The sequence below is a fragment of the Ambystoma mexicanum genome, chromosome 7q (genome assembly GCF_040938575.1).
Source record: "Ambystoma mexicanum isolate Mex_15411 chromosome 7q, UKY_AmexF1_1, whole genome shotgun sequence".
Taxonomy (NCBI): domain Eukaryota; kingdom Metazoa; phylum Chordata; class Amphibia; order Caudata; family Ambystomatidae; genus Ambystoma; species Ambystoma mexicanum.
Window position 1 is genome coordinate 208,000,251 of NC_090941.1, and position 17,823 is coordinate 208,018,073.

Genomic DNA, 17,823 nt, shown 5'->3' on the forward strand with positions numbered 1-17,823 from the left:
ACTAACACTTTCTGGTGATCTCCTATGCAGTGTGCCAAACAGAATTCAGAACAGAGAAAAAAGACCCAGCTGTTCAGTTAATACAAGGGTTGTGTTTCTTGAGCCAGCGTAAACCTAAAATGACAGGATGATGAGCTGCTCTTTTTATGTCCAGAGTTAAGATTTCTTGATGGGATGAAATGGACATGAAGATTGGTTCGGTTTGACAATTGATGGGACCTGAAACCAAAGGACTATCATCCACGCTTTCGACAGGAATGGGTTCCGTTTTGGAAGAACGTGGATTGTTCTGTGAAGCGGCCCAGTGATCATCCATGAAATTCCCAGAAGTCCCACTATCGATTAGAGCTGGGATGTCCTGCAAAACTCGGTTTCCAATGGTAAAGACTTTAAGTAACACCATGTTGTTGGTAGAATGATTGGTACAATAAGATGAATGGGAAGTTTGTGAGGAACCTTGTTTAGACATGGGTTCCTGGACCGTGGTTCCCCTTACGACCGGGCGTTGGCATTTCCCGAACGCCTGATTGGTGCAATTGGACATTCTTGGATAGTGTGGATGTTGGCGCCGCAATACATACACAATCCCAGGTTCTGTCAACGGCTTCTTTCCTCCGGACTTAGAGGCCCTCGTGATGTAGACCCCAATTGCATGGGCTGGTTAGTAGTCTGGGATCGAGGGGCAGAAGGAACGAAAGATGTTCTGGTGGTCCTTCCTCTCCTCCTTTCTGTCATCCTTTCCTTCATCCGGTAGTCAATCTGCAAGACTAAGGCTACACCAAGAGCCTTTCTTTTTTGGGCAGAGATATTACAAAAATGCACCCAATTGACGGCACAACTGCAGAAAATGATTAAGCAATACTGCAAGTTTTCCCTTCTAACTGCAATCCGTTTCTATAGAGCAAAGATTATTCCAGTACTTTCATATGGCTTAGAGGCAAAACCATTGGCCTGGATTATCGATTGGCAGATAATAGAGGGCAGGATATGGAAAAAAGCCCTATGCCTGCCTAATAGTCTACCAATGGCCAGTCTAAGATTTGAGCTGGGCCTCTCCTTACTCGGGTCGCAGGCTGATTGGAAACTTTTGTCACTCTTTAGCCTGATAACAAATCCAAGGCGTAACACTCTATATGAAGACCTACAAGTCCACCTGAGCTGTGCTTCCATGGGGGTACTGTATGATTTAAAAATAATCTCTCAAGAAATTCTCTACAGATGTAACAGCGATATGGACATACTAACCACAAACCCCATGAAGACAAAGAGGGCGCTACCATTATCAGATTGGATAAAGACAATTGACCAGACACAATCTTCTATTGTGGCACCCTCACTTTCTCCAACAGACAAGAGACTTGGATATCTAGCAAACTATCTGACGAAATTCCTGGATGCAAATTGGAGGCAAAATTTCCTCAGAGCCCATTTGGGGCTGACTCGTACAGGATCGGTCCTTGCTCATTGGGGTTGGGGAGAAAGGAGTAGACCCTTATGTCCACAATGTTAAGACCCAAAAGACCAGTCATTGGAGCATCTACTAAGATTCTGTGAAGGTACATGGGATGTGCGAAATAAACATCTGGGACACTTTGTTAGTTCAAGTGATTGGTTGTCATCTGAGGACTTTTGGGTGAGAATCATTTCAGGCCATGAAACGGCTTTGACGATAAATGTGGTTAGAGTCCTACAATAGACAGGTTTCATTTGAAATTGTAAATGTCCACTCACTCTTCTACATAGAGATAGTTGGAGATAAGACATTGGGAAATATGTGTTTATCTTTGTTTTAAATACAAAATGTAAATGTTCTTCTTTTTGTTTTCTCTCTTGTTTCTTATGTTTTTTATATTTTCTTGAAAGTTCTTTTTTTTTGTACTTGTGAAAAAAAAATGTCTGGTTTATACCACAATAAAAAAAAAATATTAGACAAGATGTACATTCGTCTGAAGGGTAGAGGCTGATCCGGTATTAACTCAATCGCACAGTCATCTCTCCTGTGCGGAGGCAACTGATTGCATTCCTGTAGAGAATACGCTTTGATATCTTTGATAGACCTCTGGAAGACCAGCAATCTGATTTAGAGAATGCACCCCCTTCTTGTCTATAAGGGAAGATGATGAATCCACTAACACTTTCTGGTGATCTCCTATGCAGTGTGCCAAACAGAATTCAGAACCGAGAAAAAAAGACCCAGCTGTTCAGTTAATAAAAGGGTTGTGTTTCTTGAGCCAACGTAAACCTAAAATGACAGGATGATGAGCTGCTCTTTTTATGTCCAGACTTAAGATTTCTTGATGGGATGAAATGGACATGAAAATTGGTTCTGTTTGACCCTTGATGGGACCTGAAACCAAAGGACTACCATCCACGCTTTCGACAGGAATGGGTTCCGTTTTGGAAGAACGTGGAATGTTCTGTGAAGCCGCCCAGTGATCGTCCATGAAATTCCCAGAAGCCCCACTATCGATTAGAACTGGGATGTCCTGCAAAACTCGGTTCCCAATGGTAAAGACTTTAAGTAACACCATGTTGTTGGTAGAATGATTGGTACAATAAGATGAATGGGAAGTTTGTGAGGAACCTTGTTCAGACATGGGTTCCTGGACCGTGGTTCCCCTTACGACCGGGCGTTGGCATTTCCTGAACGCCTGATTGGTGCGATTGGACATTCTTGGATAGTGTGGGTGTTGGCGCCGCAATACATACACAATCCCAGGTTCTGTCAAAGGCTTCTTTCCTCCGGACTTAGAGGCCCTCGTGATGTAGACCCCAATTGCATGGGCTGGTCAGTAGTCTGGGATCGAGGGGCAGAAGGAACGAAAGATGTTCTGGTGGTCCTTCCTCTCCTCCTTTCTGTCATCCTTTCCTTCATCCGGTAGTCAATCTGCAAGACTAAGGCTATAAATTCTGTGAGAGTGGACGGACGTGGTACTCGAGATACTTCATCCTTGAGATCCTCTCATAATCCCCTCCTAAATATTGTAACCTGCCCATCGTCAGACCATGTGGTCTCACTTGCCATCTGTTTACATTTTGTGATGTAAGCTAATATATCTAAATTACCCTGTTTGAGGTCTAGGAGATGTTCTTGTGACGCTACTCTCATTTCCTGATGACCGAACATAGTGCAAATACTATTGCAGAAGGCCGTGTGAGAGTCTAATATTGGATTGTTGTTAGTGATCAGAGGAGTAGCCCATGCTAATGCTGGTCCGGTCATCTGGGATACCATGTAACCCACTCGGTCCCGGTCAGTATGGAAGAAATTAGCTTTAAATGTGAACTTTACAGCACATGCATCAAGGAATTCCTTCACCTTAGGAGGATTACCATCGAATTGCCCACCAGGGAGGGGCCCGGATGGAACCTCCACACAATGGGGAATATGATACACTGCAGCTTGTTGTGCAATCTGTTGAATTGCCTTTTGTTGCTGCTGCCTCAAGGAGGCATTTTCTTGTTTCAGCTGCTGCACCTCAGTCGTTAGAGACTGAACGGCAGCAATCAATTGTTGAATCTGTTGCTGTTGTGAATCCATCCTTCCGCCTTATGAATCTGTTCTATTCCACCAGGGATGATTGATTGCTATATATCTATATTCTTTTGGGCGTTGCTATCTGTTATGGTTAATGTACACCTCTTAGTTAAACTACAATCATAAGTGTCCCAAGTAAGAACCGAAAACAGACAAACAAGACTCTCACCTGAGATTTGAATGAAGGATGTAGACTAGTAATGGTAATGGAGTACCCTGGTTGTATGCTGAGGCTTTGTACCTGTTAGGGAGAATTCTCTGTTTAGGCTGAATTTCCTAACCTAGTGAGTCCCCCAGCAGCTTTGCTGGATTTCTGGAGTTTTTTTTTTCCATCCTGCCAAGAGTGAGACTCTTTTTTCCCACTCTTGGAAATGAATGTGTGTAATTCCTTTGAATGTCAATGTGTTCTTTGGGCTATGGGGTCTTTTACCCCATAGGGTCTCATATGTTTTCTATGTGTGTTACACCACACCCTCCGTGCCGTAGCACTGGGGCGTCCTAGCGGACCTCCATCATAGACGCCATACCCGGGGACTGACTACTGTCTCCCCGGGCATGTAAAGTCACCATTGGCTTTACTAAACATAAATTTACTAACAGAACTAGTACACACCATCCTATTGAGGACGTACTAGTAGGGGTAATTCGATTACTCCTGGGTCTATTATTTGAGGAGGCACTGTCCCGTACCCCCTCGTCGAGTTTTGGCTGGTGACAGTGGAAACTACTTGTTATATTCGACCCCGAATATAACCCTATGGGATTCTTCCCATTGTTGGAGGTTAATACTTTTTCTCTTTAATCTCTAACATACTACTGGTTTATTTATCTTAAATAAATCTAACGGTTGGTATTTTCTGCCAGAACTCGTTTTTAAAATGGCGTCTGTCTCTGTGACTTCTAAACCAAAGGTTGAGCCCTTTGTTCCACTTTTGGCGGGCCTCTACACAGAGGCCCTCCAAAGTGGTGCCATTCTGTCTGGGTACCACAGGGGGTGTGGGAGGGGGTTTAGGCACCCTGGACTGAGTTGCCTTGGCAACTCAAGTCGCACTCTGGTGTGATTGGCCCAAGTGGTGAGCCACCCCGCTCACCACTTAGCGTGTTTTGAGTGACAGCTAGGCTGAATGAATGGGTTTTTTTTGCATAAAAGCAGGTCTTTTGGGACTGGATCCTCAGAAGTCGCCACAGGACCTAAGAATCCGACGAGGGTAAAGCTGAGCTGACCTGCAACGATGACACCTCCGATGGAGCCCTTCTGAACCGACTCACCACTTCCCGACGACAGAGGAGATCTCCCCGCCGGAGAGTCTCTTACCCTGACTGGTGGGAACAACCAGTCCCCTTTGCTTTTTCTTCGTTCCAGGATGTAGTGGGCGAATTGCCCGTGCAGAGCACCCCGGCAACCGGATAGCCACTACCACTGTACCGTGACCAAAAGGTGGTGCCTTGTGATGGAGCACTCTGCGGCTGGTCTCTTCCCTGGTGTTGCAACGATCTGCAACTTTCCTTTGACAACGAGATCATCTCTTCTCTTGGCAAAGACCCGACATGCATCCACCACCAGAACAACTGCCCCCGCCGGAGCTGTCTCTCCACAAACAAGGTACCGTGTCCGCCTGGCTTCCCTTGTGTCGGTTAGTGCGAGGTGTCTGAATCCTCGCCTCTCCATTGGGTCGCCTCCAAGCTTTCTCATCTTTCTGTTCTGAACTAGTCCAACCTTTTCGATAACAATTTGCAACAAAGACTGGAAGTGCATTTCCACTGTGATACTTTTTGGGACATATCGCCTCGCCTCTCTCCGAGTGGGCCTGGCCTCTGAACTTTGTGATCTACAGTAGACCCTGCCTGCTCGCCTTGCATTTGTTCGTAAAAGTGTTGGTACCGAGTTGATTTCATACCCTGCCTTTTCTCTCCCGTCCTAACGAATACTAGAGTGCCATCTAGGTTAAAGCATTCACCTCTGTCTGAAAAAAAGTGGTGCCGTTGAACCTAGACTTGTCGAACTATTGTTAGGGGGATTGGTTTTTCTTATAGTAATTGTGCTTGAAGTGTTTAACGTATTAGTGCCAGTGTGATTTCATAGATGTGTTTTTATAAATAAATAACTATATATCTTTACACTGAAGCCTTGTTCCGTGTTTGCTTGTTCTATTGTGTAAATTACCCTATATTGTATACTCCACATTCTGCCTAACTCTTCTTGAGGGAAGTCTGACTGCTCAGCCACAGCTACCAAGTGAATCTGTGTGGTACAGACTGCTACCAAGTGGGTTTAGTGCCAAACACCTGTAGTCCTAAATCTTTTGCAGTGGTCCCAGAGGGAACTGCACAGGTTTCTGCCTAACAGTACCGTATCCAGAAGTAAGTAGGAATCCCCCTGATAATCTCCCAGTGGCCCGGCTAGGAAGCTTGATCACCGGGAAGACCTCAGGGAAACCCTCAAGTGGGAAAAACCCTGGGAAGCTGCTAGAGTGCAGAGGATCCTTAGAAGTCCTGCGAGTCTGGTCTGGCATGAGTCTAGATGATCAGTTCTTGACCTGAGATGCCGGAATGACTGATAAATATGAAAAGAGAAGAGACATAGCAATTAGCTTGAGAAACTGATTCTGAGAGAAATGATGCTTTTGAGCTCTGAAGTCTTACCACTGGTCTGGAGGGCAATAAATTGTTCACCAGAGCAAGGCGGAAACCTTAGAGAAGCTAGGAGAACTGAAGAAAGGAACATAGGTAGATATAGTCAAGAAGTAACACTCTATGATAAAGATGTGAATTAAACCAATCCGTAATGACTGTTTGAAAATAACCGCGTACCTGATTGCGGAAGAAACCGGCTCTAAAAAGGGCCATTTCGGATGGTGTCATTGTGCAGCAAAAGGCTGTCTCAGACCGCTAATATCTAAAGCGAGAACCAAAACCTATGTTTAGAACCTAGTACCAGAACCCCCTCTTTCTATGGAAACTCGGAAGGGCAACTGCCTACCAGAAGGAAGTACAGTGAGAAACTAAAGTTGTAAGCGGAATGGGCGGAGTTTATGAACTTCCGGATCGAGCGGCTTCTGCGGCTTCTGCTGATTGAAGTATTCAGCTGTACCCACAGAGTTCTAAACAAACAAACAGCGAAACAGATCTTAAGGTAACAAACAGGAGGCGAGGAATGAAAAGCAAGTAAGGCAAGTAATCAGAGAAGTAAACCTCCCTAAGATGAATTTACGCAGCGTTTGCGGACTCCTAAGAGAGTAGCAAAGCGTCTTCTTGGTTCTGCATGTTGATATACAGAGGGGAAAGTGATCCTGGAGTGCAGCGTTGCATCCTGGGAGTCAACCACTAGACTGCTGCAGGCACTGCAGCGGTTTGAAAGTGCTGCCATGTTGGAATCCAGCGGTGATTTAGGATTTCTAGGGAAAGTCATGACATCCGGGCCATCATTCACCCAGGCATTCCCAACAACAGCCACCAATTCCTTTTCCCCGTTGTTGTCAACATGGTAGGAGCACCCATCCACATAAACTGTGGACATCCCGCGCACTTGTCTTCTTCATAGGCTTCGTGCAGGGAATTCAGGTACGCCTACAAGTTGTCTTGGGTTTTGAGACTTTGTCCTTGAGACAGTTTTCTCTGGCACAATCATGAAAGTCATCCAGACGTTGCGCGAGGGGACTCTTCCTGTTTTGGCCATATCTGACCTCTACAGGAAAACCTTGCATTGACAGAATCCAGGAGGTAATTCTGGAATTACTCACATTTCCTGCCTGGATTCTGTCACTTTGGAGGTATTGCAAACGCTGGTGCAGAGTCTTCACTATGATGTGCTCCCCCTGGATGAACGGGCAGTAATTTTTCAATGCCCACACCGTTGCTAGGAATGCCTTTTCACAATCTTAACATTTTTCCTCCACAGAGGAAAAGTCTTGCCTGCATTGTAGATGACTTTATTGACCTTGTCAAGCTTTTGGTATATTACTGCTGTCAAGCATGTATTCGAGAACCCCTTCTCCAAGAAGAACTCCTTGTATTTGACAGGGTAGGCTAGACAAGGCGCTTGTGAGAGACTTGTTTTGCCTTGTTTTACTGCCTCAGCTTGATCTGGATCCCACCCCCACTTGACCCCCCCCTTCAACAGATGGACCAGGGGTCTTGTGACCTCTGCGTAATCCTCAATAAACTTCCTACTGTAATTAGTCAGTCCAAGAAGGCTTCTTAGCTCACGCAGAGTTGTGGGGTCTTTCAGTTTCAGAAGTGCTTCCACTTTCTTCACCTGGGCACAGAGACCATAAGGGGTTATTTCATGTTCCAAGAAGATGACACGGGTCGTACACCACTGTGCCTTCTGGAATTACAGTTTTGCTCCGGCAACCCTCAACTGGGTCAGAACATAGTGGATTTCCACTATGTGTTCCTCCACAGTTGAGCTTTTAATCAGAACATCATCCAGATAGGCCAGGTTACCCCTTTCAAACAAGTCGGGCATGTTCGATTCTTTGCCTGAGTTTATGTATCCAAAGGGAGTCTGGCTCCATGAGTACTGCTGCCCCCTGAAGGTAAAGACCAGCTTGTACTGGTCCTCCCTACTGATGGGCACGGTCCAGTAACCATTCGTCAGGTCAATGGCGGTGCACATCTTTGACTCCTGGATCTGGGCCAACCCCTGGTCATTGTAGGGAAGATGCCATCAGGACATGTGGAACCATTTGTTCAGCTCCCTAAGATCTGCGCAAAGTCTCAATTGGCCATTTGGTTTTAAAATCCCCAGCACCGGATTATTAAAGGTACTGTGGATTGGACGAATTATCCCACTGGACTCTAGGTTTTTGATCATTTCTGTCAACAACTCTGTAGACGCGAGAGGCAAGCGATATTGCTTCACGAAGACAGGAATCATTCCAGGGTCTATGGAAATTGAGATAGTATGTATCTCTGGGTGACCACAGTTGTACGAGTCCACAGAAAGATATCTTGAAAATCTAAAAACACCTGTTTCAACTTTTGCTTTTGTTCCTCAGACTCACAGGCATCAGCGAGGTTGACCCACTCTTCAACCATTTGTCTGAAGCCTGGAAAGACTTTGGGTTTTGCAATTTCCTTGGCCTTTTCCAGCTGTGTGGAGAGGTCTCTGTTGAGGGTGTTGACCTGGATAGAGGGTTTCAGGTAGGAGAGGCAGTCATTGCGGACTTGGAAGATCACCTCATCCTTCCTGATGTCACAGGTAACCTCTTCCGCCCGTAAGGGCTTGAAGATTAGACCAGGAAATTCCCCCCTTGCCGGGTGAAGATCCTTTCTAGTGGGATGCCATAGTCATTGTCATAGCAATGATTGGGGAGTGGTCTAATAAGTTAATTTCCTAAGGCCATGGAAAAATGCTGGTCATCAACCGCCATTCCAATAATGGTGCCTGTGCCCAGAGTGATACTCCTAAGGTCACTGTTATCCACCACTATTGGAATGGTGTTGTGTTCTACATTAATGCTGGAAATCCAGGCAGTGCCTCCTGTCCTTCATTACCTTCCGTCCTGACTAAGGATCAAAGTATCCCAAAACCATGCACAAGTTCATATATACTCCCTTTTCGCAATCGGCCCAGATATGGCTTACCGCGGCAGAATGCTTGTCACACTACACGAACAGCAGTGAGAAAACTCACTCCCTTTGGTACGCGGTGGAAGTTGCCATGGAGATTGGGGCATAAACACTAGTGCTTTTCGAGTCACACACACGTTCAGTCATGTGACTTCACAGCTCTTAGCTCCTCCTTGCCATACAGCTGGCGCTTCTGATTTTGGCTGAAGTGTGTTATGTTCTGTCCTTGTTCTACTGTGTTTCCTGGTTTCTTGACTCCTAGCCTGTTACATGAACTCCGTTCCTTTTACTCCTTGTCTGTTAAGAGTTGCTTTGGGGTTTTGCTGCCATCTCTTAATCTCAAACCTTGCTTTGTATTACCACAATTCTGCTTTTGGTCTTGCCCTTTCCTGGTACTGCTTGCTCACCCATTGCCGACTCGGAACTCACTACGGACTACCATCTTACTCCCTTGGACTGCTTTTCCTTCGATCCTGAACTTTCAGCACGCAGTGGTATTGCACTATTCATCCTGAGCACGCTATGAAGTAAGTCTGGAAGCCTTCTCCTCATAATCAGCCCGGTACGGACTACAGACTTCCTGTGTACCTTGAGGGGTGATAGGGGAGTGTCCTCGTTCCATCGAGTCTTTCAAAGGACTTCCTGGCTACCAGGCATACGCGTGCCATCGGGAATAGTCCAATCACCTTTTCAGTGCTTCCAGGTATTACTTGTAACATTCCCACACTGCTGCTGCACCATAGGAGCTTCCCATCTCAGTACACAGTAAGGTTCTCCTCACATCCTTTTCTTATACTCCCAACACTAATCAACTCTTTAGTTACCTTGAATCTTTATTTTTCTTGTCTGTCTTCAGATGCATCAGACCCTCCTTGGCATCTGTTGATTATACCATTAATTAACAGCCACAGCCTGGTGAAAAGCTATTGCTGCTATAACCCAGTTCAGATTGGTGTCACTTACATATCATGTTTCATTGTGTTATCAGAGAGAGGACTGTCATTCATTTGCCTTTCATTTCTGGTTCTAGGAGATCTGGTGCACGTGTTTTAGTCCATTGTTCCAAATAATAGATCATTTGGTATTGGCTTCCTATGCATACACAGTGTTATATTGTTGGGTAGAATTTGTCATCTAGACTCCATGGGCAACAGTCAAGGCTATATCTGACAATTAACTAATGGTTTTGGGTTTAACCCCAACCCCTGTTGTTGGAGATGGGCATTGAGGTGTACATATGCGTCTGGATTTGGAAGTTTCTGTCCTCTTTTAATTTTTAAGTCTAGTGGTAATTGTTGGGTCCGACCTGGGATGGTGACCTCCTCTCCAATTTGAACTTCAACCACATCCGGCAGCAAATGAGTTGGCCGAAATGCCTTTTCAGAATCATCAAAACCCATGGGATTGCCCACCAGTTGTGACCAGGCCTTGCAAACCAATTGAGTATGTCAATGCCTAAATAGAATGTAAATGGGACACATAGCACGACCCAACAATTATGCTCTATGCTTTTATCACCTATAGAAATATTGAGCATACACCTGCTAGGCAGGAGATGTTTGGAATTGGAAGTTTCTAGGCCGACTTCCTACTTATCAATCAATTTAAAGGATGGAATGGTTGGTGTTAGGGAGAAGTCTCCAGAATGTGTTTTGCTGTGTGTTTTACATGTTTGTGTTCATAGAATGTGGATTCTCACCTACTGAATAGGCATCATCTTTTTACTATGTGTCACATAGCACCTTTAGTGCAGTGACACAGGGTTGTCTTTTTCAGACTTCCAAATCCAAACTCCATTTTCTGGGACTGACTACTGTCTCCCAGAACAGGTAAAGTTGCCACAGATTTTCCTAGTCTTTTTAAATTCACAGACCCAGTACAAACTACCTTCCATAGAGTACTGGAAAGGGTTAATAGTTATCCCTTTTTGTCTGTTTCTCATGGAACATTATTTCATTCCCCTTTCACTAAGATTTGGCTGGTGGCAGGGGTATCTATTCCTACCACGGACTATGAAAATAGCCTTGATACTGTTTTAGGCTTTGTTAGTAGCCTCAAACTTTACTCTGCTGGACCCCATTTAATTTTATTTGGTTCCGGTCAGGTTTATTTGCCATTTCTTTTTGTAAAGGTCTTTCTCGCGTTTTACTCTGCACGCCAAACAAGGATGGTTGCTTTGTTTGCTGTCCTTTGGTGATCTTCTGCACAGAAGCCCTCCATAGGTGCATGAGTGTTTGGGCGGACAGAATGTGAGGGAGTGGTTTGAGGCCCCGTGCACAGGGTCTCCTCGGAGACCCAATTCGCACTCTTGTGTGATTGGCTAAGTGACTGTCCTGCCAGGGCAGCCACCCTGCTGTGTGATTGAGAGCCAGGATGTATGAAAGGGGAAAACCTTCATAAAAAACAGGTCTCTGGGACTTGGAAGGCAGAGTCACCACTGGATCGAGAGGACCAAAGAGAAGCTGAAGGAAGAGGACTACTGCAACTACTGAACTTCCCAGTGAAGCACTGGTGAGGGGCCGAATCTCCTAACTTTCGACGACAGAGAAGATCTGCAAGGAATCTTCTTCCCTTGAGCTGGTGGGACCAACCACCTCGCCAAACGCCACGCAAGGCCTCCCTCCCCTGGTTGAATTTGCTGTGTATCGCTGCAGTGAACCGGATAGCCTTGAGGATCAGACCCTGTTTGGGTTTTAAGGAGCGCACCTTTTATTTGTTGCTTTGCTCTGCTTCTGGTTTCTTCCCTGGGCAGTGTACCTTCCATAGAGTACTGGAAAAGGTGAATAGTTATCCCTTTTTGTCTGTTTCTCATGGAACATAATTTCGTTCCCCTTTCACTAAGATTTGGCTGGTGGCGGTGGTATCTACCATTTTTTTCCTACTGCGGACTATGAAACTAGCCTTGGTACTGTTCTAGGCTATGTCAGTAGCCTCAAATTTTAATCCGCTGGACCCCATTTAATTCTATTTGGTTCCAGTCAGGTTTATTCGCCATTTCTTTTTGAAAAGGTCTTTCTTGTGTTTTACTCTTTGCACCAAACTAGGTTTGGTTCCTTTGTTCGCTGTCCTTTGGCGGTCTTCTGCACAGAAGTCCTCCTTAGGTGCCTAAGTGTCTGGGTGAACAGGATGTGAGGGAGGGTTTTGAGGCCCCCTGAACAGGGTCTCCTTGGAGACCCAAGTTGCACTCTTGTTTTATTGGCTAGATGACTGTCCTGCGAGGACAGCCACCCTGCTGTGTGATTTACAGCCAGGCTGTGTGAATGGCGGAAAACTGCATAAAAAGCTGGTCTCTGGGACTTGGAAGGCAGAGTCGCCACTGGATTGAGAGAACCAAACAGAAAGAGGACTACTGCAACTACTGAACCTCCCGCTGAAGCCCTGCTGCAGGTCTGAATCTTCTAAACTACGACGACAGAGAAGATCTGCAAGGAATCTTCTTCCCTTGAACTGGTGGGACCAACCAGTTCGCCAAAAATCACGCAAGGCCTCCCTCCCCTGGTCGAATTTGCTGTGCAGTGCTGCAGTGAACCGATAACCAGGAGGACCGGACCCTGCTTGGGTTTTAAGGAGCACACCTTTCATTTGTTGCTTTGCTCTGCTGCTGGTTTCTTCCCTGGGCAGTGCAGGACCCTCTAGTCTTCCTCCTTCTTGTCAGTCCAACAGTCGCTTCAGGAACTGTGAGCCTGCAGGACCTGCCTAGAACTTCTGCCTCAGCTACAGCAGTCTTCTTCTACTAAGGTACTGAGCAAACCCAGTTGTTTGTTCCGTCCGACTGCAGTGAAGTGTTTGAAATATTTTGCCAATCTGAGGGCTTGTCCTCCTCTATTCTTTTAAATAACTCGTCTTCTGACCAACTTCATTTTGAGCTCTTGGCAAAGACTTATCCGTGAACTACTCTGAACTGTGTGATCCTCTGCAAAGACTTTGAACCATTAACATTGGCCGAGGCCTATTGATTTGTATCCTACTTATAGCAAGCCATTTCTAGATTGCCCTGACTATAACTTGTTGGTGCTGCTTGATTTTGATTAACCTTGTCTTTCCCTCCCTTTTTAAATTGCTGGAGTGCCATTTTGCTCATACTTCATTTTGAGCTTAAATTGTCCAGAAGAGATTGGGTGTGGTGTAGTATATTAAGATTGTGATTTTCTGCTGCTTTATAATAGTGAACTGTTTTCATATAGTGAATAGTACCCCCAGGCCTCCCAGTGAGAGAAAACAGAACCCAACCAAATTGACTAGAGAGGCAACCTTAAGAGACCACTTTGAGCCTGTGGGAACCTCTACAGAGAACCCTACTGCAAGCCCTGGTGTTAGTAAGTTGACCTCTAACCCAGGCAAATCTATGGCTACTATAGTAGGGGAAAGGGAGCCCCAACCAAGCTCCATCATTACCCCAATTGCAGAGTGTTTTCCCCCCGCTTCTGATGAAGAGGTAGATAGACAAATTGTACCCCTCTCTAGGCCTGTGAAAACTGTTAATTCTCAAAGCTGATGGAAAAATAGGTCTAAGGCTAAAAACCTTAAAACTGTGGAGCTTCTATTGAAGACTCGAGTGTAAATCCTAGTGTTAGGAGGGAAACTTCTAAAATAGGTAAGGTCAGATCTCAGAGGAAGTGGCAGCATGTACCTTGCTTGATCACACCCCCGCCAACCAAGATACATGAGACCCAACCTGCTCTTGCGAGGTAGGTGGTGAGGAACCATGGAGGCCCCTCTAGATCTAAGGGATTCCTTTCTAAGGACCCCTTGAAAAAGCCTATTGTAGGTTCAGAGTTTGTTACAACTTCTGAGGGACTGTTAGATCAGATCCCCTGTACATTAAAAAAGAGAGATGTACCACAACATGTTTGTAGGTCATATAGTTTACAAATTAAAACTACTATGATCGTCAAATCTGCCTGCAAGGGTTTGATTTCACCATTGAGCACAGGTCAGGATGTCACCATCAACATGCTGATGGTCTCTCTAGGATGTTTATAACCAACTAGAGTGAAGAGATTCATCCAGGAGTGGATTACATCATCCTGTCCCTTAGTCTGGGGTGGGGGTGAATGTTAGGGACAATTCTCCAGAATTGCTAATTTCCTTTACTTACTGAGACCTTCAGCAGCTTTGCTGGATTTCTAGGGTTTATTTTTTTTACCTGGCAAGAGTGTGAGCCTTTTTTTCCCACTCTTCCATGTGTTTTGCTGTATGTTATACATTTTTGTGTTCCTAGACTGTGGAGTCTCACCCACTCCATAGGCATCATCGTTTTATTGTGTGTCACACAGCACCTTTAGTGCAATGACACAGGATTGTCTTTTTCAGACTTCCGACTCCAAACTCCATTTTCTAGGACTGACTACTGTCTCCCAGAACAGGTAAAGGTGCCATTGACTTTCCTAGTCTTTTTAAATTCACAGACCCAGTACAAACTATCTTCCATAGAGTACTGGAAAGGGTTAATAGTTATCCCTTTTTGTCTGTTTCTCATGGAACATTATTTCATTCCCATTTCACTAAGATTTGGCTGGTGGCAGTGGTATCTATTCCTACCACGGACTATGAAAATAGCCTTGCTACTGTTTTAGGCTGTGTTAGTAGCCTCAAACTTTACTCTGCTGGACCCCATTTAATTTTATTTGGTTCCAGTCAGGTTTATTCGCCATTTCTATTTGTAAAGGTCTTTCTCGCGTTTTACTCTGCACGCCAAACAAGGTTTGGTTCCTTTGTTTGCTGCCCTTTGGTGATCTTCTGCACAGAAGCCCTCCATAGGTGCATGAGTGTTTGGGCGGACAGGATGTGAGGGAGGGGTTTGAGGCCCCGTGCACAGGGTCTCCTTGGAGACCCAATTCACACCCTTGTGTGATTGGCTAAGTGACTGTCCTGCCAGGACAGCCACCCTGCTGTGTGATTGAGAGCCAGGATGTGTGAATGGGGAAAAACTTCATAAAAAACAGGTATCTGTGACTTGGAAGGCAGAGTCACCACTGGATCGAGAGAACCAAAGAGAAGCTGAAGGAAGAGGACTACTGCAACTACTGAACTTCCCAGTCAAGCACTGGTGAGGGGCCGAATCTCCTAACTTTCGACGACAGAGAAGATCTGCAAGGAATCTTCTTCCCTTGAGCTGGTAGGACCAAACACGTCGCCAAACGCCACGCAAGGCTTCCCTCCCCTGGTTGAATTTGCTGTGCATCGCTGCAGTGAACCGGATAGCCTTGAGGATCAGACCCTGTTTGGGTTTTAAGGAGCGCACCTTTTATTTGTTGCTTTGCTCTGCTTCTGGTTTCTTCCCTGGGTAGTGTAAAACCTCCAGTCTTCCTCCTCCTTCTTGTCAGTCCGACAATCACTTCAGGAACCGTGATCCTGCAACATCTGCCAGGAACTTCTGCCTCAGCTACAGCATTCTTCTTCTACTAAGGTACTGTGCAAACCCTTTTGTTTGTTCCTTCCGATCGCTGTGAAAGTGTTTGCAATCTTTCCCCAATCCAAGGGCTTGTTCTTCTCTACTCTTTTAAATAATTTTTCTTCCGACCAACTTCGTTGTGAACTCTTTGCAAAGACTTAACCGCAAACTACTCTGAACTGTGTGATCCTCTGCAAAGACTCTGAACCATTAACATTGGCCCATGTCTATTGATTTGAATCCTAGTTGCAGTAAGCCTTTTCTAGATTGCCCTGCCTATAACTTGTTGGTGCTGCTTGATTTTTAATAACCTTGTCTTTCCCTCCCTTTTTAAATTGCTGGAGTGCAATTTTGCTCACACTTCATTTTGAGCTTAACTTGTCCAGAATTGATTTGGTGTGGTCTAATATATTAAGATTGTGATTTTCTGCTGCTTTATAATAGTGAACTGTTTTATAACTGATGGTGTAAATAAATGTATATTCTTTTACTCAGAAACCTTGAGTCAGTGTTTGTTTGAACCATAGTAATTGCTGTCCTTTGTGTAACTTCCGATACTGCTCACTTTACTCTTGAGATAAGTCTGGCTGCTCATCCATCACTATCACTTTACTGTGTATTACAGGCTTGTACCAAAGGTGAAATTGTACTTGCACTTGTAATCTTAATTTTGTGTGGTGTTGTCAATGGGTACTGCATATGATTCTGCCTAACAATGGGATCTTTTGAGAGTTTCATGAGCAGTGCTTCTCTGATGAAGCTTTTTCCATTATTTAGGCACACACTGGTGAGAACAAGCTCCCTGCATCATTTAACTGAATAAGGAGGAACGGCTGTTTTCTGAATGTCAGTCAAGCTTTGAGCTGGTTTTTCATCACTTTTGATTAAAGAATTTGGATGTTTAGATTGGGGATTGGTATCAAATTTCAACGTATTTCCTTACGGTGTGGAATGCCACCTGAAACTGGAAGGAAGGTTGATTTTCAGGAATGGAGAGGAGTTCCCATCACCAGTTTGTTGTCCTATGTTTGACCATATTCTTGTTCAACCATATAACTTGTTGTCAGGGTTCACACTGGATCTGGTGGGCCCCCCAGTTATCGACTGCCCGTCTAGGCAGGACTGGACCTTTCTATTTCCTCAGGGTGTGGCTGAGGGACTATTTTGTTCCAGAACAGGGAGTGGTAAAAGGACTACTTTAACTGGGACTACTTGCGAGTCTATTTAAGCCACGCCCTGCATACAGAACACGCTTCACGTTATTCTGCACTCCTGCAGCGTAACACTCACCGTGTCTGTTCTGTTCCTGAACTTCTACAGCCACGCCCGTCCTGGACTCTAACCATCGGCATCTGGAAGGGAAAAAGACAGAGAAAATACGAGTCAGCGCAGCGGCGAAACCTTACCTGCAGCATCCTTCAACTGGCAGCATCTTCAGCTTCTTTGGCCGCTCCCGGGCCCTCGCATCAGCTGACTCACTTCGTTCAGGCTGAAGAGCCCTCTCGGGCCCACTATCCTTCTGGAGCATCTTCGGAGTGTTCCTCCATTCTTCATTCCAGCGCTGCACCGCCTCTGCAAAAGAAGAATAGTGACAGGTTAGTCGCGCACAGAAGGAAAAGACTACACTTCAGATAACAGCGCTTCATTCTTGCACTCCACTTACCTGTAATACATCTGCTCGGCGTGCCAAGTCCATCTGACTTCCCATGCATAATCCATTCAAAGCCAGGCCTGAAAAGAGATAAAGTCACTGATTAAAGGAGTTGGGGCAAAATAACGACTCATAGGGCTTCATCACGACTTCGGCGGTAACCCTTAAATCCGGCGGTAGCGCTATTACTGCCGGATTTAAGGGTCCGCCGAATCAGGGCTTCGGCGGATTTCGCCCCAGCTCTGAGCTGGGGGGAAATCCGCTGAAAATTCACGCTATTACCGCCAGCGGGAAATCCGCCGGCGGTATTAGCGCGAAGATTCCCCATTGAGCCCAATGGGGAATGGGGCATTCCCGAATGGGCTCAGTGGAGAATGGGGACTTACATTATCGCCGAACTCGTGATCCGGGGAGTTCGGCGGTAGGGCTAATACCGCCCACGCTAATAGCGTTACCGTTACCGCCCAAGTCGTGATGAGGCCCAAAGACTTTATACCAAGCAGTCATTGGGATAGAGACTTACCTGTTTGTCAAAGTTCTCCGCGACTCAGCATTCGCTCTTCGGATCAATGAAGTAACTCGATCCTGGAAGACATTTTTGCACCCATGCCAGATTGCAGGATGGAGGGCCTGCCTTACAAAACTACAAGGTGAGAGCAAGCGGAG

General features: G+C 45.5%; 1 protein-coding gene across 1 annotated transcript; it reads right to left on the reverse strand.

Annotated features, from left to right (window-relative positions):
* Window positions 1-2,962: 2,962 nt before the first annotated feature.
* LOC138528029 (protein LDOC1-like) lies at window positions 2,963-3,541 on the reverse strand. The gene has a single exon (XM_069639462.1). The coding sequence runs from the start codon at window positions 3,539-3,541 to the stop codon at window positions 2,963-2,965; it is 579 nt and encodes a 192-aa protein (XP_069495563.1).
* Between the last annotated feature and the right edge of the window lie 14,282 nt (window positions 3,542-17,823).